The sequence below is a fragment of the Musa acuminata genome, chromosome BXJ2-3 (genome assembly GCF_036884655.1).
Source record: "Musa acuminata AAA Group cultivar baxijiao chromosome BXJ2-3, Cavendish_Baxijiao_AAA, whole genome shotgun sequence".
NCBI classification, from domain to species: domain Eukaryota; kingdom Viridiplantae; phylum Streptophyta; class Magnoliopsida; order Zingiberales; family Musaceae; genus Musa; species Musa acuminata.
In genome coordinates, this window is record NC_088340.1 from 43761472 (window position 1) to 43784818 (window position 23347).

At 39.4% G+C, this 23347-nt stretch overlaps 3 protein-coding genes across 5 annotated transcripts; 2 read left to right on the top strand and 1 right to left on the bottom strand.

Moving 5' to 3' along the window:
* Nucleotides 1-501: 501 nt before the first annotated feature.
* Nucleotides 502-5571, top strand: LOC103979788 (protein STRICTOSIDINE SYNTHASE-LIKE 3). The gene is made up of 4 exons (XM_009396003.3): nt 502-1003; nt 1925-2200; nt 4683-4850; nt 4926-5571. The coding sequence occupies exons 1-4, from the start codon at nt 672-674 to the stop codon at nt 5317-5319; spliced, it is 1170 nt and encodes a 389-aa protein (XP_009394278.2). The 5' UTR covers nt 502-671; the 3' UTR covers nt 5320-5571.
* Nucleotides 5572-6141: 570 nt separating this feature from the next.
* Nucleotides 6142-14643, top strand: LOC103979787 (sialyltransferase-like protein 5). Of its 2 annotated transcripts, none has more exons than XM_009396002.3 (11): nt 6142-6366; nt 6458-6534; nt 10039-10125; nt 10245-10322; nt 10392-10483; nt 10572-10773; nt 11592-11682; nt 13060-13118; nt 13255-13403; nt 13722-13803; nt 13876-14643. In XM_009396002.3, the coding sequence occupies exons 1-11, from the start codon at nt 6246-6248 to the stop codon at nt 14248-14250; spliced, it is 1413 nt and encodes a 470-aa protein (XP_009394277.2). In that variant the 5' UTR covers nt 6142-6245; the 3' UTR covers nt 14251-14643. The 2 variants fall into 2 exon arrangements, with proteins under 2 accessions (XP_009394277.2, XP_064957561.1); XM_065101489.1 differs by lacking the exons at nt 6142-6366; nt 6458-6534 and adding exons at nt 6574-9203; nt 9285-9477.
* Nucleotides 14644-16431: 1788 nt separating this feature from the next.
* Nucleotides 16432-23346, bottom strand: LOC103979786 (E3 ubiquitin-protein ligase RHF2A). 2 transcript variants are annotated; one of them, XM_009396000.3, is made up of 9 exons: nt 23089-23346; nt 22625-22761; nt 22473-22519; nt 21930-21992; nt 21723-21831; nt 21259-21638; nt 21052-21159; nt 20620-20972; nt 16432-16733 (listed from the first exon to the last, which is right to left on the bottom strand). In XM_009396000.3, the coding sequence occupies exons 2-8, from the start codon at nt 22757-22759 to the stop codon at nt 20666-20668; spliced, it is 1149 nt and encodes a 382-aa protein (XP_009394275.1). In that variant the 5' UTR covers nt 22760-22761; nt 23089-23346; the 3' UTR covers nt 16432-16733; nt 20620-20665. The 2 variants fall into 2 exon arrangements, with proteins under 2 accessions (XP_009394275.1, XP_009394274.1); XM_009395999.3 differs by having other exon boundaries at nt 16432-16752.
* Nucleotide 23347: the final 1 nt, after the last annotated feature.

Genomic DNA, 23347 nt, shown 5'->3' on the forward strand with positions numbered 1-23347 from the left:
ATCTTTGTTATTTACCCTGTGTAAAAAAAATTACAATTAATACTATAAAAAAAGTACGCTATTGAATGGTTAGTATGATTTAAATGTGAGTAAGAAGAGAGAGAGACAAAGAGAATCTATGATTCGAATTCGAATTCAAATTTAATTTCATGGGTCAAATCTATCATTAAGACATATAAAAATTCCTCATTGCATAAATAATCGGATGATATCATGCCAAATTCGTGACCTGAGGTCTCAAAAATGGTACTTCTCTCTCATCTTCAAATCAACTGACTCTCTAAAACCCATCAAACTACACTTTGATCGGATCCATACCCTAAAATATAACACAAAATATACATTATATTGTCATATATTATTATTTCTATTATTATTATTCATCGTCATCAATAATAATAATAATAATAATAATAATAATAATAATAATAATAATAATAATAATAATAATTATTATTATTATTATTATTATTATTATTATTATTATTCATCGTCATCATTTATGTCGCCGGTCCCAACCGAACCGAACAACGCCCTCCAACTACTCCGTCATCAATAAATAATGGCGGAGAGGACACGACGACAGAATTCGAAAGCGTCGATCGCTGAAGCCCGTACCCGGAGCCTCCACCGCCGCCGGATTACGAGCCTGAGGAGAGCAAGACCCGCCGATGGCGCCGTCGGCCGTCGTCCTCGCTGGATTAGTCATCGCCGCAGCGGTCTACTGCGGGTTGGACCCTCTAGGCCACAGCCCAATGGTGAAGTTCCCCGGCTTCGAGACGTACCCGGTCGAGCTGCTTCCATGGTCGGAGTTCCCCGCCGTGCGGGACCCGGAGGATCGGCTCCGGGGAGCGGAGGTCAGGTTCCTTAACCAGGTGCAGGGCCCGGAGAGCATCGCCTTCGACCCGCGGGGTCGCGGGCCCTACACCGGCGTCGCCGATGGCCGGGTGCTCTTCTGGAACGGGGAGTCGTGGGTTGACTTCGCCTACACTTCCCCCAACAGGTAGGTTGGGTTTTCGATTTCGCTTGGTGCTTTTTGATGTCTTCCTACTTTACAATGAGTAGTAGAAAGTATGCCTTTCGAGAGTTTCGGATTCTATGCTTGCAAGTAACGAGGAAGGACACTTCAGTCTCGAGGTGGACCAGACTTTCTCTCTCTCTCCTTCCTCTTTGCATCTCCTTTCAATTCGTTGTATTGACGAATAGAAAAGAGATGCACAGAGGAAATTCTGGCTACATCGTTTGACCTACCGTTGATCTCCAGACGCAAAATATGTAATCTTTTTTGCTGATGGCTTTGATTCTAATGCTTAGACATAGCGACACAGTAAATATCGACTTTTTTCTTAGTTTTGTTGGTCTGGGCCAAATTGATGTGCTCCTGATTGCAATGAAGCTATTGTTACCCATACGAAGTAACAATTTTACTACTTCATGTCTTCTTTCTCGACTGGAAATTACCAGAAGTAGTTCTATTGGTTTACTGAAACAAGAAATATTAGCAAAAGTAGACAATTTCTTGAAAAAAGAAGGATTATAGTTTTAGATCATTTTGTGAACAACAGGAAGGGTTGTATTTTGCAGATGGTCTGGTTTACATGAGGTTTAGTTATTAAGTTTGTACCTATTGCCTCTTATAAGCAATCTGTATGGTGTCCACACAATTTCTCGATAACCTGTTTCTAGGAGAATTCAGAGATTTAACAAACGATATCCATTTTGGACTCCGGGGTCACTGCATAAGAAATGAATGTCTGGATTGAACGATCTGCTTGGCTAGGACTGTCTATCCGTGAAGCAGACTTGTACATTGCATCATTTTCCATACAAACAGAAGATATATATCTCTCTGCAAAATGTGGTAGCCTTTTATAGTTTTAGCCTGAAAACTTTGTTGATTGTTCTCATTGTTTGTTGATTGTAGGTCAGAAATATGTAACCTGAATCCGTCACTTTTTAGTTACTTAAAGAATGAACATATCTGTGGACGACCATTAGGTCTTCGATTCGATAAAAGGACCGGAGACCTGTACATTGCTGATGCCTATTTTGGCTTGCTCAAAGTAGGCCCGCAAGGTGGCCTGGCTGCACCACTAACCACAGAAGCAGAAGGAGTCCCATTTAATTTCACGAATGACTTGGACATAGATGAGGAAGGTAATGTTTATTTCACAGACAGCAGCACGAACTACCAGAGGAGGTACCTTTCTTCAAACTTCTAACACTTCATTTACTTGATAAAATCAATGTTGCTATTTTTCGCTTTGATTGCTATCAACCTGTTAACGTATGGAAAAGATTATGATCCCATGTAACCTCAGTAGATTGTACTAAAATTATAATTGATGTTCCTCCTATGATAGCCTTCTATGCTTATTGAAGTTTACATCGAATACCTTGAGAATATTTTCCTGTAATAGTTGCCATACTTAGTATTAGCATCCATTCGTAGTGGAATCACACTGCATTGGTGCTTGATGTTCAGATTATAAATCAAGATCACCGAATTATAGCATAAACGTGTTTAACCACGGATAATCTAGTCAATTTAGTTTTATTCATTTTATTTGTAGCTGGATTTTGTTGTTTTTTTCCTTATGTTTTAGCATTCAACTCTGGTCAGTCTTTTCATCTCAATGTCTTTGTTTAAGCGCTTATATATCAGCATGTAACTCCCAACTGACATCAGAATTTTATTTGAGTTTATTTTTGGATAAAATCTGGAGGGAAGTCCCATTATGGAGATTGAAATGATTCATTAGAGTATAATTGAAGTAAAATTAAAACAAAAGTAAAAACATAAACAAAAGAAAAAGAACTGGACAGAGACTATGGACCACTCACAGCATTGAGGTCAAGAGATGGACTGTTGAATTCTTTGCAATTGTTGCTTTCAGTATGGAAGTTTCATCTGTTCAGTTCTATCCAAAGAATCCATCACCATACTCCTGATCCCTGCATGTTTGACTGGAGTTCATTCTAAATCTGGTTTGGTATGCATGAGGAACAGATTCCTTTATTCAAGCACTAAATTAGGAATCTTCTCAATGATGTTGAGAAATAATGATCTTACATATCTAACTTCTAATGGCACCTTGCTGTTTGTTTATACCAAGGTCTGCAATTTCATACCGTACCGGAGTTTCGACGTTCGCTCGGTACGGTACGAAACTGTATACCGAGTGGTATACCGAACATATATATATATATATATATATATATATAATCCGAAAAAGGCGACGTCACCAAAAAAGGCGACATCGCCGAACGTCACCTTTTTCTAATATATATATATATATATATATATATATATATATATATATATATATATATATATATATATATATATATATATATATGAAAAAGGTGACGTTCGGTATTGCCTACCTTGTCTTTATACCATAGTGGCCGTGCAAATTAACACAATTACCGATAACTCTCCTCCCACACCTTTACTAACAAATGTTTGCCTGTTATCATGCTTCATATTCTTATCTTCCACTACCTAAATCACACATCCCACTTTTTACATAGGACAAAAATATTGGAAGAATAGATATAATCAATCATTCAGTGAGTGCATCTCTTGTGCTGTCTAGTAAGGTATCTTGGCAATCTCTATTGGATTTATAGTTTTGAGATTCATTAAGCAGATATTTACAGATTTTACACGACTGCAAAGTTACAGAGATAAACAAGTAGAAAAGTAGTTATGCAAAACAAGATATTGTAGTGCTATAACAGCTTTTATGAAACATCAATGAGATGATAGTGGCATGTAGTAGTTGCTTTTGAGTTTTGAAGAGCATGGGCCTCAGTATTACAGTAAGGTTTCTTGCCTTGTAGGCATCACTGGCTCTAGACACAGAAATGAACTTCCTCGCTTGGAAAGCTGAGCTCAGCATCGGCTCTACATCACTGAATTACCATTTTCATAATGGTTGATTTAGGTGTATTACCTAACATATTGGCCTCTAAATATGTGAACTGGTTCTGAGCATTACTACTAAACATTAACACCTTTTGACAGACAGTATGCAATAGTGTACACTGTATAACATCGGATTTGGTTAGTCCTTACCGAAAACGATCTTCCTTATTTTGATGTTTAGCATTCTTTTCAACTAGTGGAGGGGTTTTGCTTTCTCATTTCTGTCATCAACTATTAAATGCTAGTTAATGGAATCCCCTCCTAAGGTAAATATGAAATAAGCAAACACCATTATGTTATGATCTACAATTTGGTTCCAGTTTTTATGAATTAAAATGAAAAGGCAATCATTCTTTCCTCCACAGGGAAATAATAATTTTATGATCATCGTATGTTTTTACGTTCCATAAAAAGATAGAAAAAGCAGTTATTCTTTCCTTCGTAATCGAAGTCCCAAATTTACTAGTTCAATGCGAAAATAACTGTTATTTGTCTTCCACCACCGGTGAATATGAATCAGTGAATGGTTATGTGCTATTCTTTCTTGCAATTATGTCTGCTCTGTGGAACTGTTCTGTTACTTGCTCTAGTGAATTTCTCTACATACTTGCATGGCATAGCTACATAATTAGAGAAAATATGTCAGTTTGTTCTAGACATATATCGACATGCTAGGCTTCACTTTCTGTCAGGATTTATTTGTTCAAAATTATTTAAAAGCAGAAAAGATAAACTTTGTATGTGCTTTCAGGAACTTCATGCAACTAATATTTTCTGGAGAACCTTCTGGTAGGCTTTTAAAATACAACCCGGTTACAAAAGAAACAATTGTCCTTCATCGGGGCCTTCAATTCCCCAATGGTGTGACGCTAAGCAAGGATGGATCATTCCTTTTGTTCTGTGAAGGATCACGTCTCAGGTTGGTCTCCACATCTTCTTATTCACCATTTCCTTGTGTAAATTGAATCAGACAAGCATGCACTTGCAAGTGTAGGTTGAATAGATACTGGCTGAAGGGAGAAAAGGCAGGTACATCGGATGTTTTTGCATACCTCCCTGGATTCCCGGATAATGTGAGGACTAATGAGAAGGGTGAATTCTGGGTGGCGATTCATTGTCGTCATTCTACATATGCACATCTTATGGCTGATCATAGCAAGTTGAGGAAATTTTTTCTGAAGCTCCCTATTCCGGTCAAATATCACTATTTTATGCTGGTCGGAGGCAGACTTCATGCGTTGATCATTAAGTACGGCCCGAATGGGGATCTACTGGAGACTTTGGAGGACAAGGAAGGCAAGGTGGTTAAAGCAGTCAGTGAAGTGGAGGAGAAGGATGGGAAGCTTTGGATAGGGTCTGTTTTGATGTCTTTTATTGCTGTGTACTGATCATATCCCAGACACATGTACTCGACATCACATAGCACCTTCCCTTAATTCTACATGAATTGCAGAACATGCAGGTTGGTGAATGCATTAGGTCAGAAGATGTTCTTCTTTCTCTGCGCATTAGTTTGCTTCCTGTCTTAAGGAAATTATGAGTTATTACTACTTGCAGATTTGTAATAACGTTTGAACACTCTTGGTAGATTGGTGTTTGACTTGAAATCCTGACGAATGCATTTTGCTTCTTTGTTCTGATCCTTGCTTCCTATTTGTCCATGTCTCCTCCAATTCTTGCAGGTTTAGAGTTTAATCTTGCATAACATGTGTTGTTCAGCTTTATGTTGGGATGCTTCAATTGCTTCTCTGTGTCTTTACTTTCCTTATTTTGATGTGTATACCTCTTTGATATTTTTCTTATAAGATACCTGTATTGTATTGATTGACGTGAGAATGACACTCATCGGCGTACCCACATGGAGTGGACGGGACCCACTGTTGCCCGTTCACTCACAACATGGGTTCTTGAGGTGATTCCCGTAACCGGGTGTCCGTCAAAAGTCTTTCCTATCCTGCTCACCTTCTCTTCCCCTTCGGATTGGACACTGCTGTCGGGCCCACTAGAGTTCTCCGCGCAACAAAACACAGATCATCTTCGGGATCGGCTTTTGTTCACGACTGGTTTATCTGACGCGACATTGTACCATCGTGTGGATCTGGTGAATGAACGGCTTTCATGGACCTTCACGGTGGCCCCCGCTATTTACTATTTCATCAGAACCGTCCAATCCTATACATATAAGGCCGACCACGTATTTATTTATTTAAACCACTGTATCGAGGTCCTCGCTCGCACAAACATTTGAACTAACCGACGCGGTGGACGCGATTCGACACGGTCCCGGCCGACCCGATCTCGGCGTCCCGGAAAGATGAGAACCGCGAAGACCTCCGTTCCGATCCGGCGACCTGCCGCCGTCTTCGTCCTCCTCCTCGCCGCCCTAGTCTTCGCCGCTATCGTCGTCGCCATTCAGTCCTCCTCTTTCTTCATCGGTGAGCCGCCGCTGCGACGAGAAGTAAGGTGGAGCTCTAACCGCTCGATCCCTTCTCGTTCTTGATGTTCTACCTGTTTCTTGGTTTCCAGGAAGCCGTAAATCGCTTATCGACAGCGAGGAGATTCGGATCCTGTCAGATTTCCAGTCCCGCGTTCAGCAATGCGTGGTATGCGCATCTTGGTCTCTTCTCCGCTTCTCTTTGGTGGTGGATTTGACAAATGCCATCTATACTCATGTCCAATTGCATCATTGTCGTCAGGTGGTTTTATATAAGATGGAAATAGCAAAGAGTATTTAAGTTCCCTTAGGGCTTAAAGAGTGTCATTTTGTTCTATTAGCTTTGGTTCTCAATTTCTAGAGGATTTTAAGTTTTGGGTGAACACCTCTTGCTTTCTTAAGATTGCCTAATTATAAATTATTTAATGTAGGGAGACCTCTTTAGCATTTCAGTTCCCGGACTTAGAAAATTTATTTTAAAATCTTTATAGTAATGAAAGTAAAATATTTATCCTTATTTACTCTGATGTCATCAGCTTTACCGACGGAAGATATAGCACGTGACAGCATGTGTAGGAACGATAATTTCAACGTCTCAAGCAAGGCATTTCCGTCGTTGCTGCTTTGTATGTGTGTCGACATTGCTCTACATGTGCGTCGGCGAGAGGTGAGGCAAAGGCCTTGCGTCTCGCTGATGCAGATGTAGAGCCGCGCTGGAGGAGGAAGAGGAGGGAGTGCGACGGCGGGAGATGAGCCAAAGAGAGAGGAGGAAGAGGACGAGGATGATGGCAACATCGACGTAGATGCATAGCGGTGTCGCTGTGCTCTAGATCTATTGCTTCTGCTTTGCATTGCCCTGCATCTACGCCAGTGTCAACGCAGATGCAAATTGGTGCCAACGCAGATGCAAACCATCGACATCTACGTTGACATCTACGACTTCTGCTCTGCATCGGCCTGCATTTGCGTTGGCGCTGATGCAAATGCAAACGATGTAGATGTAGAGCGTCGACATATGTGGCTTCTACTCTGCATCGCCTTGCATCTGCGTCGACGTCAACGTAGATACAGGCGACGAAAGGGAGAAGAAGGATAAGGGATCGAGGAAGGGAGGCAGAAGGATGAACGTCGCTCTGCATTTACATCGGCACCGACGCAGATGCAGAGCAGAGCAACGCTGCTATGCATCTGCGTCGACACCGTTTTACATATGCATCGGTGCAACCATCATCCTCGTCCTCTTCCCCCTCTCCCTTTGTCTTACCCCCCGCTGTCGCTCTCCCTCCTCGTCCTCCTCCTCCCCCCGCAAGAAGTTACATAAGTTCCTCAACTCCACCTCCAAGATTCCACCCTGCCCGTCTCTGTAGACATCCCTACGTCGTTCTCGTTGACCATCACCACAATAGCCACCCACAGCCCTCGGTGGCACTGTCGGTCGCCATTATTACAACAGTCGATTAAGAAGTTTTAATTATGGCATAACAAAAGAAAACATAATTAGGATGTTGAAATTACCTTTTTGCCCATTGTTTTCGTGTCATTCCTGTATGTATTGTCATGTGTTGTATCTTCCGTCGGTAAAGCTGACGGTGTTAGGGTAAATGGAGTTAAATGCTTTTATATGTATAGGGATTCCAATATAAATTTTTTAAGTCTAGAAACCGGGATGCTAAAGAGATCTAACCACAGGAGCTAATTTGTAATTAGCCCTAAAGCTCAAGCTATCATAGATTCTTGCTACAGTAACATATGTTATGTTGTATAGATAAGTTGCAGGTTTCAAGAGTAGGTTAGCTTTATATAGATGTTTCAAGCTAATTACACATAACTACTTGTTCAATCTTTGAAATCTATTGGTTAGATATATACATTTATTCTTATCAAAAAGCATCTGCAATAGCAAATTAATATACATGCTTGATTCTTTCTTGAAGTTGCTTATAGCATGTTGATTATAGTAAATAATGCTCTTTAGACAACATTTGCTAGTTCGAATAATTAAGCAATCAGCTTGTTAAGTCTAAACCCAAAATGTTTAGACATCAATTAATGGTAGATCCATCATACTTTTATAAGTCAATCTAAGTCTTAATCTACTTTCGATGTGAGAGAAAATTGAGGTGTTATAATCTTCCCGACTTAATGACTTGACGTCCTCGTCAAGATCCAATATATCCCAGAATTGGACTTTGGCATGGTGCACATGAGACCTAACTTAGTGGTGGCTTTGAATCGTGACTTGTTCTCTATCTCATCCACAAGTAGCACTTACGTACTCGAGTCCCTCACTATGCTTAGTACTGGTCAACCTTGATATGATTTGTCACGATGCAGCATGATGTAGTGATTAACCCATTAACTCATTGAGTCAAGCCCAAAATGTTTAAGTCCAAGCTGATGGCTATCAGGATCTTATAAGTCAATCTAAGTCGTAGAGGTAAAGCTCTATCATTAAAATTACTTTGAGTTTTGAAGCAAATTAGAGAATAAATGATTATTTAGATTATCTTAGAAGATAGAATATGCATGAAAATATAAAAATGAAAACACGTAAGAAGAGAAGCAAATAAATTTTTGGGTTTTTAGATAGGTTCACTTTTCCTTGGCTCTAAGTTGTGGACATTTGTCTGTCCACTGAAGATTTTTACTAATGAAGAATCAGGCTGAAGGAAACTGAAGTGTAAGTGATAAAGACAACTTCCGTTTTAATGAGCTTAGCAGCACCAAAAAGCCCTCTTAAGTTTGTGCAGGTAGAAGCCATTTGTGTCAACAGTGCTCCCGGTGGAACTAGTCAATCTGGAGAAGGCTTCACAGCCTTGAGTTGATGCATTCTTTAAGGTATAGCTTGAGCGCTTGGTTTCAAACAAGATAATTTCCTGATGTACGACAAACTGATTTCTTTTACAAACTACTGTTCAGATTAATAGATCTGCCCCTGTGCATGGTTTACCTGGTCATGATGCACACTAGATGGGCTGGGCCCTTGAATGGATCTGACGTCCCTCAAGTTCTATGACATCTAGCAGCAAAATCTAAGGGCATGGTTCAGAGTTTATTGTTGTGCCTGGATGACCTATGCAGTGTGCATCACAATGATTCAAGAGAAAAGGCAGTAAGGATTACTTTGCCCAGTGACCCAGTTACCTTAAGGTGTTTCTTTCTTGGGCTATATTCACCACTAGTTATAGCTGCCTGACTTAAAATATCACTTTTGATACATTGTTTTAGTTTCTACCATCACAAAACAGTTGTCCATGCACCAAATGTACTAAATGAAGATTTTAATGATGAAGAAATAAAGTTGTTTGACTCCAAACTTGTTTCTGGATATTTATTCATAGCAATACTATGTTTTAGAATTTTAAATGTTTATTTGTGTTGAAAGTTAATCATAAAGATTAGTTAGCATCTCATATTCTAATCAACATCTAGGAGTCTAGGAGGATAAAAGCAAATCTGATTATTGCAAAATGTAATGCTTTTATGCTCATAATGTATCAAATTGATTGTCATATCCATCAATAAATTTGCTTGTATTGGTCATCTACATCTTCACACATATGCATCGACCTTTTTTACATTCTATTATACAATTAGAATCTGTTCTTATTTAACATTGAAATATATAAATTCAGCCTGTTTTAGTTGGTACTGACCGTGGAACTTTCTCTAGGCAAGCAGAGGACTTGGCCTTACCGCAGACATCATTGACCACTGTAAATTGGTCCTTAAATTTCCTGAAGGCACAAATAGTACATGGGTCAAGCTCTACGATCTGCTTTTTCCAGGATTATAACATGTCATTTTCTTTCATTTGTATGAAATATACTTTCGTTAAAGAACCTGTCTCAGATTCAACCTTATTCTCTATTTTTGCAGTATAATGCACAGTTTAAAATTTTTGAGCCACTGGAGTATAAATATGATGTCTGTGAAGCCATTCTTCTATGGGAACAGGTTCGATTCCTTTCAATAAATTATCAATTTGTTTTCCATGTTATGCACTAAAGACCAAAATTTTGCCAGTATCGTAACATGACTACGGTCTTGACAAGGGAATACCTAGATGTACGACCGGATGGATGGTTAGATTATGCTGCAAAAAGAATTGCACAGTTGTGAGTTACCATGTGTGCAAGGCTTTCTTTTGTGATTTAGTGTTCAAGGTGACTCAATAAGAGCTTCTATATGTTATCTTGTTTTTAGGGGTGCAGATAAATGTTATAATCGCTCTATTTGTGAGGAGCATCTAAACTTAATATTACCTGCAAAGCCTCCCTTCCATCCCCAGCAGTTTCGGACATGTGCAGTGGTTGGGAATTCTGGGGATCTCTTAAAAACAGAATTTGGACTGGAGATTGATGGGCATGATGCAGTCTTTCGAGATAATGAGGCTCCTGTTAATGAGGTAGAGTGTGTTGATTATTTTTGTTTGATCTATATGTATGACTGTAACTATTTATTTATGTTTGAGGCTTAGCAATTTCAGCTTCATCTTTCTGAGATTCTTTCTATATTTTCTTATATGTATTCAGAAAGAAAAGTAGTTTGAAATTTCTGGTTTTATCTGACACTTAAATGATAGTTTATTGAAATGACAGCTTCTTTAAGGACCTAACAACGCTTGGTTCCAGACTTTGTCTCCAAGGCCTGGTTCAATAATATAGTTCAGCATCCAAAATATACTGTTCACTTTCTGGCCTTGATGGAGTTCTCAATACCAGTGTATACAAGTGATACAACTTATCAGAGAAATGCTAGATTCAAGATGCATTAGTTTTCAAAAATTTTTAAGATGTGCCCATACTTACAGACCTCATACATATATCTTGGTGGATTCAAAGCATCCTGTTTTCTTGTTTTTATTGTGTCATATAGATGTTTTCTGAATGTTTTTGTTGCTAAACAAATCTCACAGGCATTATATTGTTGTAAAACTGAAGATACTCCCTTATTGATACCTAAGCCACCTTGTCTATTGTTTGATTGGCCTCCATAACGCAATTACTATTAGCTACACTGCATCACTTAGTAATAAGTTTTTATCTACAGTCCTGTTCACATTGTCAGTTTCCTGGCAATGTAGACACCATCATGTTAGGCAGATCCATCTGACTTGATATCTCCCAGATTGAGCACTTCACCAGGCCTCAGAAGCAGAAGCTTACGAATGGTTTGGATCTACATCCTGTGATTACCAACTAATCTTTATTTGTCCTTCTGCAGAAATATGCCAAACATGTTGGACTGAAAAGGGACTTTCGCCTAGTTGTAAGAGGCGCTGCTCGTAACATGGTTGCTATTCTCGATGGATCTTGTAAGATTCTGGCTACATATACAAAAATTACTGTGATCAGATGCATTAACATCTCTAAAGCTGCTAATAATTGTATTTGATAAAGCCTAGGCATGTTAATCACAAACAATATTGTTTTGTAAGAATGTTAAGATTTTTGCTCTATGAAAATCATATGTGCAAGTTAAAGTTCTTTATGTTTTTAATGCCAAGTTGAATTTGCCAAGTGTTTTTGTAGGTGATGTCTGACTCTGCAATGTATAGCGTAAGGGCCTGATTAAGCTTGATAAGTTTTTGATCATATTGCTCGTGAAATTCTCAACTCTGAATTTCGCAAAATCTACGTCTTAGAGCATCTGCAAGTAATTTTGTTGGCATTATTGTACTTTGGTTCTAATGATATGAAAATTTAATAAGAACAAAAAATGTTCTGTTTTCATACTGATTTAGACATAGAGTGACCTTCTTCAGTGCATAAAAGAATAGCTGTCAAAGCAGAATTTGGGTGCATATGGTGATTCTTGAATATGTGATCTGCACTTGGCGCACCATCAGCTTACTGAATAAGAATGTGTTAACAGACAGGAGCTCATGATAGACTATCTAGGGTCAAATACAGTTCAAATATGGACATAACTTGAGGAAATGAATTATTAATATGTTTTTCTACTGTCCGTGGACATAAGTTCATTGGTCAATAACAGGCCTGAGATTAAAACCAAAAAACTTTGGACAAATTTAGCAAAATTATGGAATCAACTTGGTTAGATGTTTAATAAGAAAGAAGTGAAAAAATGTAGAGAAGGCATGATTCTATATATGCAAAACTGTATGCGAAGGAAAAAGAAATTTAATGCTACTAAAAGATTAGCATATAATTTTGCAGCTTCCAAAAACTTCTCAAATAGTCCTAAATGATTCTATGGAACCAATTGTTAAATTTACGAGTAACTGAATAATTATCCAACAATTTTGAATTATTCGACTTAAGAGTATGGCGAATTGTTCAGGGAATTATTTGATAAGGTAGAACTATAGTCAAATTGCGAGCTTCTAATATTTCAGTGAATAATTTATTTTCTACTTGGCTACAATTGCCATATACTGTGGCATTGTAAGATGTTATTGTTATATGTTTGTTGGCATGCTGTTCCACATAGTCATTGGATTCCTCTCTTAGGATAGAAAATTTTGACAGATATATTATTTAAGGCATATACATACAAGAATTGGTCATATGCAAGTCTTGATGTATTACTTCTGTTCTCTATGAAGTATTTATGGATATTATCTTTTTAAGGGTTCACATGTTAAGTCTTAACAAATCTTGAGTAGTCATTATTATTCTCTTAGGTTAACGTAAAGTAATTATTTTGCATCTGTATATGAAAATTGCAGCTGATGAGGTGCTTATAATCAAGAGCGTAACACACAGAGATTTCAATGCAAAGATAAAGGTGATCGTTTAATGTCACCAGCCCTTATTATTAGTTGTTTCTGTACACTATGGTGGGCATCTTTAGAAATTTTATTTATATACAATATATTCTTTTTATAGTAAAATCTAATAGGGTTGTATTGCCTCCAATGCAGGAACTTCCAAATCCTGTTTATCTTTTCCAAGGTATCGTCTTAAGAAGGGGTGCTAAGGGAACCGGAATGAAGTCCATAGAATTGGCTCTCTCCATGTGTGACATTGTTGATATATATGGTTTTACGGTGGATCCCGGCTATACAGAATGGTCAGTATATTTCTAAGAGCGAATGTCTACCAAATTCAGTATCACCATGCAAATCAACAACCAAGCATGTTTTACCATGTCTATCATAGTTCTACTAGGTTATTTTAACTGGACCTCGTGTTTGTCTCTATTTCTTAGACATCCATAATTATGTCCGTACAGATTGGAAGGCTTGAAATCTTTGCATGGTAAAAGCTTATTGCATCTGCTTAAGAGTCTTTAAGATATCATCGCACATTGCTGAAATTTCTGATCACCGTATCGTAAGTTTGATTCTCGTACAAAAAACATTTTATGCTTCATATTTGTTTCTTCTAGGACACGGTACTTCTCGACCCCCAGGAAGGGGCACAATCCATTGCAAGGAAGGGCTTATTATCAACTACTGGAGTGCCTCGGTGTAAAGACCTCCGTGCGACACTCGATTGGCCCGCGCATAATTTACTAACTTTCCACATTGTTGTCCATGTAGGTCATCAGGATCCATTCTCCTATGAGAGCTCCGAGGAAGCAGGATTGGTCAGATGTGCCAGGCAAAGAAATCATAACAAGTGCTCACATGGCTGCGTTGCGTTTGAAAAGAGAAAAAACTGACCAAGAAGGTGATTTGGGACCCTTTGGTAATTGCAAGGTATGGGGTACGGCAGACCGAGATGGACCAGTGTCAGGATCTCCCGACATGGCTGACGCTCGCAGCAAGTCAAATTACAGTAAGTGGGAGCTCCTGCCACATGAGAGCTTAAGAAAGGAAGCACAAAAACATTATGCCCAGATGGGTCGCGTTTCTCTTTACAAAATGGACGGGAACAAACTGGATGATCTCGTCTGTGTGAGGCACAGCTTTTAATCTGAAGTTTAGAGATAAATAGGGGTTCTGGTTCAACTATCGGTCCCATGAAGAGACAGACAGGGGAGCAAGTGGAATGAAGCTGCATTAGTGCTCGAGGAGGTTAGGTTAGAGAGCAGGCCTTAGTGCTCCGCAGGACGAAACTATTATTACAAAGCAAGAGTGGCTTCTGCTTTATTGGATGGATTGAATTGGGAGACTGCAGAACTTCTCCCTCGAGAATATTTACTCAAAGACATTTCCAGGCAATATCGATGCTTTCATTCATTTGTAACGGTCGTTTCAACTTTTCATTCGACGATCACCTTGTTCTTCCTATAGCATCTTCTGGTGGTACCAATCATACAACGTTTGCTACAAAAGCATTAAATAGTATAGCAATTGTTTCTGTCATTTCGGTATTTGGATTTTTTTATTTTCTGTTATTTGGCATTACTGTAGATAGTTATCTTTAATACTCTGATTTTTATATTTTTAAAAGTTACATTAGCATCCTTATAGTTACGAAAGTGAAACATTTAGGTTCATTTATTTTAATGATATCCGTTTTATCAACCAAAATAAAAGATAAAAATATAATTTTAATGTTCCGATGATAATAGACAATGGTGCCACTAATGTCAATGCCGATATAGTTGTTGAGTAGTTCTTTCATCGCTCTTTATTTGTATCGGCACTTCATCGTCATGGAATCAAAGTTAACTACCGAAGTTATCGCGGAGATCCGTCATCTATCAAAGTAAGATCCGGAGATCCACGCCCTATCGGATGTTGTCGACATCGTGCCCCTCCTTGTCACTCGCCTCCTCAACCACCACCACTCGTTCGTAGCCTAGGAGAATGTTGTCGTTGCCCTCCTTAACTTGTCCATCTCTGCCCGCGACGTGCTCATGTGCACCCTAAGCATCCTCGACGCCCTTGTCGTTGCCCTTCGTCTCCTCCCCCATCGTCGTCTAGCATGCCACTGCAACCCTTTGCAGTAGCGCCTTTGCCTTGCTCTTCCCCCTTGTGCTCACTCCGCTGTCACTACTAGCTATAGTAGGAGGACTCGTTGCTCAATCTTTACGTTGACATCAGTCTCATCTCCTTCCGTTGGATTATGAGTCTTTGGCCTAGCTCGAGAGCTATCGACATGTCGATGGCATAGAATGAGCCCAAGTTTATGTTTGAGCCATGAGGGCTCTTGCCAATGATGACAGTGAGGTGAGCACGAGGGGGAAGAGCAAAACGAAGGCGTTGATGTAAAGGGTTGTTGGACGACGACAAGGGAGAGGAGGCAAAGGGCGATGATTAGGGTGTCGAGGATGCTTGAGGTGCACCCGAGCGCCTCGCTAGTAGAGATGGAGAGATTGAGGAGGGCAACAATGACATTCTCCTAGGTCGCAGACAAGTGATGGTGGTAGTGGTTGAGGAGGCAGGTGGTAAGGAGGGGCACAACATCGACGCTGACGAGGGGGGCTTACATCTCCAGGTCCTGCTTCGATAAGCGATAGATCTTCACGATGGCTTCGACAGCGGACTTCGATTCCGCAACGACAGAACGTCAACGTAGATGCAAAGCGACGAAAGGGTCGCTTGGCAACCGTGTCAACATCAACGCCAGTGACGCTACTATCCACCATCACCGAAACATTAAAATTATCTTTTTACTCTTTATTTTCGTATTTCCATTGATAAAACTGACATCGTTAGAATAAATGAACCTAAATAATTCACTTTCGTAATTATATTGAGGCCAATGTAATTTTTTAAAACATAGAAACCAGAATACTAAAGAAAGATAACTAAATAAGATAATCTATAATTAACCCTATAACTACATAGGATAATCTATAAATAAGAATTATGTATGTCCAACTCTTGGGTTCCTGTACGTTGATCTTCTTTGTTGTCGTCGACAGATTACTTGTCTGCAGAACTGAAGGGAAACCACACCTGTGGAACAGTGAACTTATTCGCAGTGTCAGCTGCAATTAATACAAAGGAATTCTGCAAACATGAAATGCTGGTTTCGAAACACAAATCAGTTCGCATTGCTTGGTTGAATTTTTGAGTTCCACAGTGTCGACGAGGAAAGCAGCATATAAAATCATGAAGCAGAAATCTGGTGTCATAAGGTATAACATAAAATCCCCAAGTTTTTCGTGTAAAATAATGTCATTCCAAACAGCAATCCGCAAATCATCTCAACATTCTGCCAGCATACAAATATATATTATGCTTACAATTTGGCTACTATATTACATCTACACAGAATAAGGCATATAACAAGTTTGCTACAAAAGTGTGATTGATATTTGTTATTTAAGATGACAAGTTCATCATCAACAAATTTACATAATTGAAAGAAGTTAAGGGAAAAAAAGAACAGAAGCAATCCTTTTGGATCCAAATAAAAGCGCTCCCATCTCAACCTCTTTTTAAGTCCACCTCAGTGAGTGTACATCATGCATGGGGTAAGCAAAGCATTCAGCACATCATATCTGCACATATTTACCATTCCTGAATGATACCAACAAAGACAAAATTTAAGTACAAAGTTGACATATATCAACCTCTGATGCTGTGCTATGCTTAGTTTATCAAATTTCTAGACGATACCTGATGTCGTAAGCATACAACTAAGAAAAATATGTCGATCAACCAGATGCAACCGAAGTATTGTAGATTAAGCAATGGCTATGCGTCTAGAGATTACAAGTAGCGTTGTATATGTCAATACAAAAAGATGGGTGCTAAAAGTTCTAATTTCTGATCGTTAACATGCAATCCAAGACAGACTGTAGATTCACTGAAACCTCAGCAAACAAACTGGAGATTGGATTTAAATGGCATGTTTTAGAAACTCATTCCAGGTTTACCATAATGATCCTTACAAAAGGAACCTGATATGGCCAACATTTGAGGCCAATTGAGATACGCAACGCAAATCCCAATCAGCTGGACCCTCCCTGTCAGCATAAGCCGGAGAGAATAATATTCCTCGATATTTCTTGTTCCAAGAAAATTCTCCTCTACTCTATAAATAGGAGTTCATTTTTTATCCTAGCATAAGACCTCGAGATGAATTGAATGTCGAAGGAGCATCCACCTCCTCAAACTCCACGAAGGACTCGTGTAAGGTAAGTCATCCTAAAGGAGAATCCACCTCCTCAAACTCCAGTTCTCAGTATGTGACAGCCTTCCGGAAGTGGACCAGGTCGCTCAATTCAATGATGTTGATCGATGACTAATTTTGTCACCCAAGGTTCGCAATACCGTACCATACCGGTATTTCGACCTGGGCTCGGTACCGGTACGGTACGGTATACCGAGTGGTACACCCAGGTGTGGCGAGTACTGTAGCACTACTACATTGCTACAGTGCACTCGGACCGGTAACATACAGTCCGCGTACCGACAACCTGTCGGACCGGTACATACCGCCCGTACAGTTTTGGCCCTAAAAACAGTGTCACATAAAACCGAGATCAAAAACTCCCTCGAGAACATGTCAATGAGAAGTCTCCTCATCAAACCCTTGTGATGATGACCAGCATTGTCTTAGGGGCAACATATGCTTGAGGCTGGACCTCGCTTGAAGGTCCAAGGACACACACATCCACTTGCCCAAGTCGACAAGATGATTGTTGTCCAGTTGACCGCATTAAAGATGGTCATCATCCAATCGGTCGCTTCGTCAAGTTGATCATCCTGAATTTTGATGCCATAATGTCAAGGCAACCACATCAAAATCAAGTTGGTCACATCATCATGTTGCTCCTGCCTTCACATTAGTGATCCCATCAAGATGGCCATCATCGAGTTGGTCACAATATCAAGCCACACATCTCGGTTCTAAGCAAGTCAGCAGGTTGCCTAACTTGCATTTAGTTGCATGACAAAGAAGGCAAGACATTTGCGGAGAAGATGCCAAAATCGGGGAGTTCCCCACTTGCCATCGACTTGCTCCCAACTTTACCATGTCGCGAAGCACGCTCCCTACCTACTGACGACTACACCCTTGAGTCAATTGTGCTATCAATATAATTGCTTCCTCAAGACGACCTCAAGCCGACCATGACATCAAGTTGATCATGCTTCGATCATGTCCTAAAGTCGATCGTTGTGTCTACAAGTTGATCGCGAACTCATGGAAATTGCATCTTCACACTGGCCACGTCCTTAAGTCATACATACCCTCAAATAGGTCGTGCACTCGAGATGGTCACACTATCAAGATGGTTGCATCTCCAAGTCAACTCCTTGTTCAAAATGACTGCACCCTCAAGTCAGTTGTCCTCAAGTCAACCGAGCTCCCAAGTCGATCATCCTTAGTTCAGACACACCGTCACATTTGTTGTGCCTTCAAGTTGGTCCTCTTTATGTCAATGGCAACCTAATAGTAGACCTCTAGTAGCATTTTTCCTCCTCCCCCATGGCGATATACCAATACTACAACAATCCTATAGATTATTCAAATTGTTCTAGACTGAGATTAAATCCTTGGTCCAATAATAGCCTTGGACATCTATCCTCTAATTTTTCCTCCTAGGCAACAGGACCCTAGTAAACACTTGGCCTAGAACCTTCTTATTTTGCTTGAATAGCTACTTCTTGGATATTTGATATTTTTGAGTGCAAAATTTCTTTCTTTAGTCTACATCACTAACTAAGAAAACATTAAACTACTACCTTGCACTTTAATTGTAAATTCATCATGTTAATTTAAAAAACACTTAAAAGACATTAAAATCTCCGATTAACATGATCCAGCAGGAATCACGATAAGAGTATCTATATCTTGAATCTTGACACCCATTATTCTGAGAGAACCTTTAATTTTTAATTTCTTAGTAAGATCTATTACATAAACCAAATTTCTCTTGTAAAAAAAAAGCACCATAGGTGTATGTCATCACATCAAAATCCAGAATTTTGATGAGAAAAAACTTCCTACTCAACTTAGAGCAAAATATCTAGATAAGAAATCAAATAATTGTAAATGCCAATTTCAGATATACGGACCCAAGGACCATTGTATGTTTATTGTACTAAGGATTCATTGTGGAAAATCAAGCAATCAAATCTTTGATGGTCATACCTGTCCAATAAAGGATTCTGTTGTCAATAATGTCAAGCTTGCAACAGAAATCAGTTACTAGTTAATCCAAGTCAAAATGAAAAAAAAAAATGAATTGGTTCTGACTGCTAATGAGGTCACGCTCAATCTTACTCAACCAACGACAATGGTTCCTATTTTGGTTCCTTATTAGCTGGCTTAGTTCTATCGGATCAACGATACTTTCTAAGCCCAAACATCTCATGCAGAATCTTATCATCTATAATGCCTTAATATCAATTTCTCAGCAGCAACAAAAGTAAGTAGAAGGAAAACCCAGAGCGACTTTAACTAATAGTCCGAGGCAAAAATATCCAAGAAAAGGAAAGACATCATCTAGTAAACCACATATTATTTTGGAGATAAAATATCACAAAAGGCTTATTGGACTGATAATACCGCATTTTCGTCTCGTTGGTGAAACATAGTGTAAAAGACTAGAGTACAATTATGCAAGTATAGTTAAATTCATAAATTTCATTTAGATGACTATTTCTCTATTTGTGATGCATCTTGTCATTTCCTTCTGAACTGTAATAGGTTTAAAACAATCCCCCCTGAATAAATTTACTGTGACTAGCTATCGGGCACCAAGTTTAGATAATTAACATCAGGTCTGAAACAGCCATAAAATTCATATATTGCATGGTGCCGACCAAACTTCATTTGCAAAAGGCTTGCAAAAGTGAGGTTGGTCAAGATTCCTTCGACATTGAAAATACTAGAAAAAAAAAAACTTCCTTGCATTATTTAAATTTACTGATTGTTCACCAATTCACAAATTAAACATGCTATTCATTACTAAAAAAAAACTTTGCAAGTCACAAGATGGATGACTTGTAATTTGTCATGCCTATTGTGATCAAATCTTTTCATGATTTCCTTCTTTCATTTGCATCTTCACCAAGGTTGTTTCTACTTTCTAATACACCAATTATTCAATGTTACTGATTTTAACAAGCAATGGATAGCTTTATTTCATAACATATAGTAATGCCCAACATGCATAGATACACACATCAGGATGATTATAATATCATCTAATCATGTGAAGTTATCAGCAAACTGATAAATTTGACTAATTATGACTTGCTCAACCTGATAGAAGTGGGACACAAATACACTAGTGTTTAGTACCATAAAAATGCTATACTCCTAATTCCTAATATCAATATATCATCTAATCATAAGTGAAGCAATCAGCAAACTGCTAAATTTGACAAGTATGACTTGCTAAACAAATGAGAGGTGGAACAAATATGTACTACCTTTAGTGATTAATACCAGAAGCATGTCCAGATTTTTGGATGAAGCTCAATTAGGACTGGAAGTTGCACAACAAGGTGCCGATGAAGTACCATCACTTGGATGACTGTCAACACGATTCCCAGTAACCCCTTCGTTATTCACTTCTGAAGCTGAGTGAACTTCAGCATCATGAAATGTGAAAACATTGGTTCTATTTTCTCTTGTCTCTAGGCGATCTACCATGCGTGAGGATGTATCAACACCAGCATTAACGTCACTCCTAGCTTCTGAACCAAGATCTGCCACAGAACTGTTACGAGAAAAGAGCCTCTCCCTCCATCCTCGAGTACTCTTGGTGATAGACTCTTTATACCTAATTCGCAGTAAAATGCATGTTCCAATTCCTCACACCTTCTAGGCAACTGAAAAATAGCAAATAAACTTTGATATACCTCATCGAAACAGAATTCAAACGAGATCTCAGAGATTCTGAGAAAGATTGCAAATCTGATGGTCCTGGTCTGTCATGAACAATTGGAGAAGACTGGCCAGCAAAGGTCCTGTATAAAAAATGACCATGATATGGATGTCCTATAAGGTAAAAAAATGAGAGAAAAAAGCTAGACATAAATATATAGACATATGATCCCAAAGAGCACCTGCTAGCGGAAAGTCTGGGCCTGCTCTGGCTGGTAGTAATTTCAGTAGCTATTGCAGCACTCCTCTCACCTTGAGCTAGATTTATATGTGTTCCTTGGCTTGAAGATTCCTCTGTTGGAGCATTTAGAACAGATGATGGGCTGGCAGCAATTATAGCAGGGATCGATTCATTATCTCCTCCTTGTGCCGAAGAAGATCGATAGCCAATATAGGGTGCATTTTGATGTGGAGAGAAAACCAGAAACTGTGAGTGCCGATGAGATCCTCCCCTACCGCGATGCCCTTCTCTCCTAGAAATATGATGCACTCTTCCCATCGCCGCAGCAGCCGCTAAATGCTGCATTATGCGCTCTTCAAGTTCTGTGTCATTTCCACCCAACTGCAATATGGATCATAGAACTTTTAATCATCTGTAATTTAATTAGATGCACTACAAAGAAAAATAATCAACAGAATCACCCACATGCTGCAGGTCAAAATCTCCAAGTGCTGGGTGACGAAATATAGTTGCAGTTCGTGTTTGGTTTATTCTAATGTTCCTCTCACGTTCCACAGCCTCAAGGAGTTCCTGGCTGCCATAATCAGCATCAAATACTCAACTGATCAGAACAACTTCATTTTTGAAACGAGTAAAATATATCTCACAATAATGTGTTGCATCAAATTAAACCTTGTCGGATCCTTCAAAGAGATAGACTGCCAGCACATAGGACATTGAGAACTTCTCTGACACCTGCAAGCAAAAATCTTCCATGAAAATTATACATTTTAGTGGATATTGACAATTCATGCAACATACACCTTTTGCACCTCCGAGTTTCAAAAGGAGAAGAAAAAGAAAGGCACACCATAAATCATAGAGACTTAGTGGATTTCATCATATATGCAGGTGGTAACTACATTCAGCATTGTAAATACCCAACATGCAGCAACATTCAGCAAAACGAAAAGCAATAGAACTTAACCTAGCTTACAAAAAGAATTGGAATTTACACCAAGAACAAGAAAAGTAATTTCATAATGACCAAACATAAGAAACAGATAGCACATGCTTAGTGAGGTGAAAAGAGTAACATGACAAGGTCTTGTTCATTTGACCATAAAATGCTCCAAAAGGACAATGGTCATGACCCTACACATACCTGACTAATCGGTTCTCCACCTACAGATACATAACACAGGAAACAAAGATAACTAGTAGAAGAGACTATACCACTCGAGAATGCACTGGAGATGGAACTCATGCTTGCATCCAGTAACCTAAACAAGCAACATTAAATGTAAAACAATAAGAAAATTAGTCAGATCGATGGAAAGAAACCGTAAAACTATCATCACTGCGGAAAGGTCCACCGAACCACATACCGTCGAAGGATCGCTCTCACAGAACTCTTCAAGACAAATGCTGCAGGCGTCATCGCAAGAATCTTGGATGCCCCCTTCGACAAAAGCAGCAGCTGAGGACAGATGTTTCTCCATCTTCGCAGTCTCCTCCTCCATCGCTAAACACGACAAGAGAAAGAAAAGGAAAACAGACCCTCAAATCGATTAATAGCCGTAAACCGGTGAATATCTAACACGTGTCACCACTAAAATTCCACCAATACCAATCATCGACAATCACCAAGCACGTAATATTCATATAAAATTCATTGAAATTCAACCAAAATAACAAGGCGTAATCATCAACCCCGTATAGTCCAGCATCTTCAGCCATAATTGCTGCGATTCGATCAAGAACCAGAAAAACCGAGGCGTAAAGAAGGGGAAAACAAATCAGATCAGATCCCCGAGGCAAGATCGATAAACACGGAGGAATGAAGCTATACCTAAGGCGAATCGCCAAAGATCAGAGCCGGAATCGACGAATCGAGGGTTCTCCGGCTCGAAATCAGGAGAGGCGCGAGGCGACTCGTTCGGGTGGGGGGTGGGGGCGATGGGGGAAACCCTACGGATGGAGGGAGACGCTCTGTTCGCTCGTCCCCTCTTCCCTTCACGCTCAGGAAGGAGGAGATGAGGAAGAAGAAATTGTAGGAGAGCGCATCGATTGGGCTAATAATTAGCGAACGAATCAGAGGCAAAGGCGGC

Coding starts and splice junctions, on each gene's coding strand:
- LOC103979788 (XM_009396003.3), top strand. CDS start 672: ATGGCGCCGTCGGCCGTCGTCCTCGCTGGATTAGTCATCGCCGCAGCG. Junction 1,004..1,924: donor GCCTACACTTCCCCCAACAG/GTAGGTTGGGTT, acceptor TGTTGATTGTAG/GTCAGAAATATGTAACCTGA. Junction 2,201..4,682: donor AGCACGAACTACCAGAGGAG/GTACCTTTCTTC, acceptor ATGTGCTTTCAG/GAACTTCATGCAACTAATAT.
- LOC103979787 (XM_009396002.3), top strand. CDS start 6,246: ATGAGAACCGCGAAGACCTCCGTTCCGATCCGGCGACCTGCCGCCGTC. Junction 10,126..10,244: donor AAGGCACAAATAGTACATGG/GTCAAGCTCTAC, acceptor CTATTTTTGCAG/TATAATGCACAGTTTAAAAT. Junction 13,804..13,875: donor AACTACTGGAGTGCCTCGGT/GTAAAGACCTCC, acceptor TTGTCCATGTAG/GTCATCAGGATCCATTCTCC.
- LOC103979786 (XM_009396000.3), bottom strand. CDS start 22,759: ATGGAGGAGGAGACTGCGAAGATGGAGAAACATCTGTCCTCAGCTGCT. Junction 22,520..22,624: donor GTGAGAGCGATCCTTCGACG/GTATGTGGTTCG, acceptor TTGCTTGTTTAG/GTTACTGGATGCAAGCATGA. Junction 21,639..21,722: donor GAGATTTTGACCTGCAGCAT/GTGGGTGATTCT, acceptor TCCATATTGCAG/TTGGGTGGAAATGACACAGA.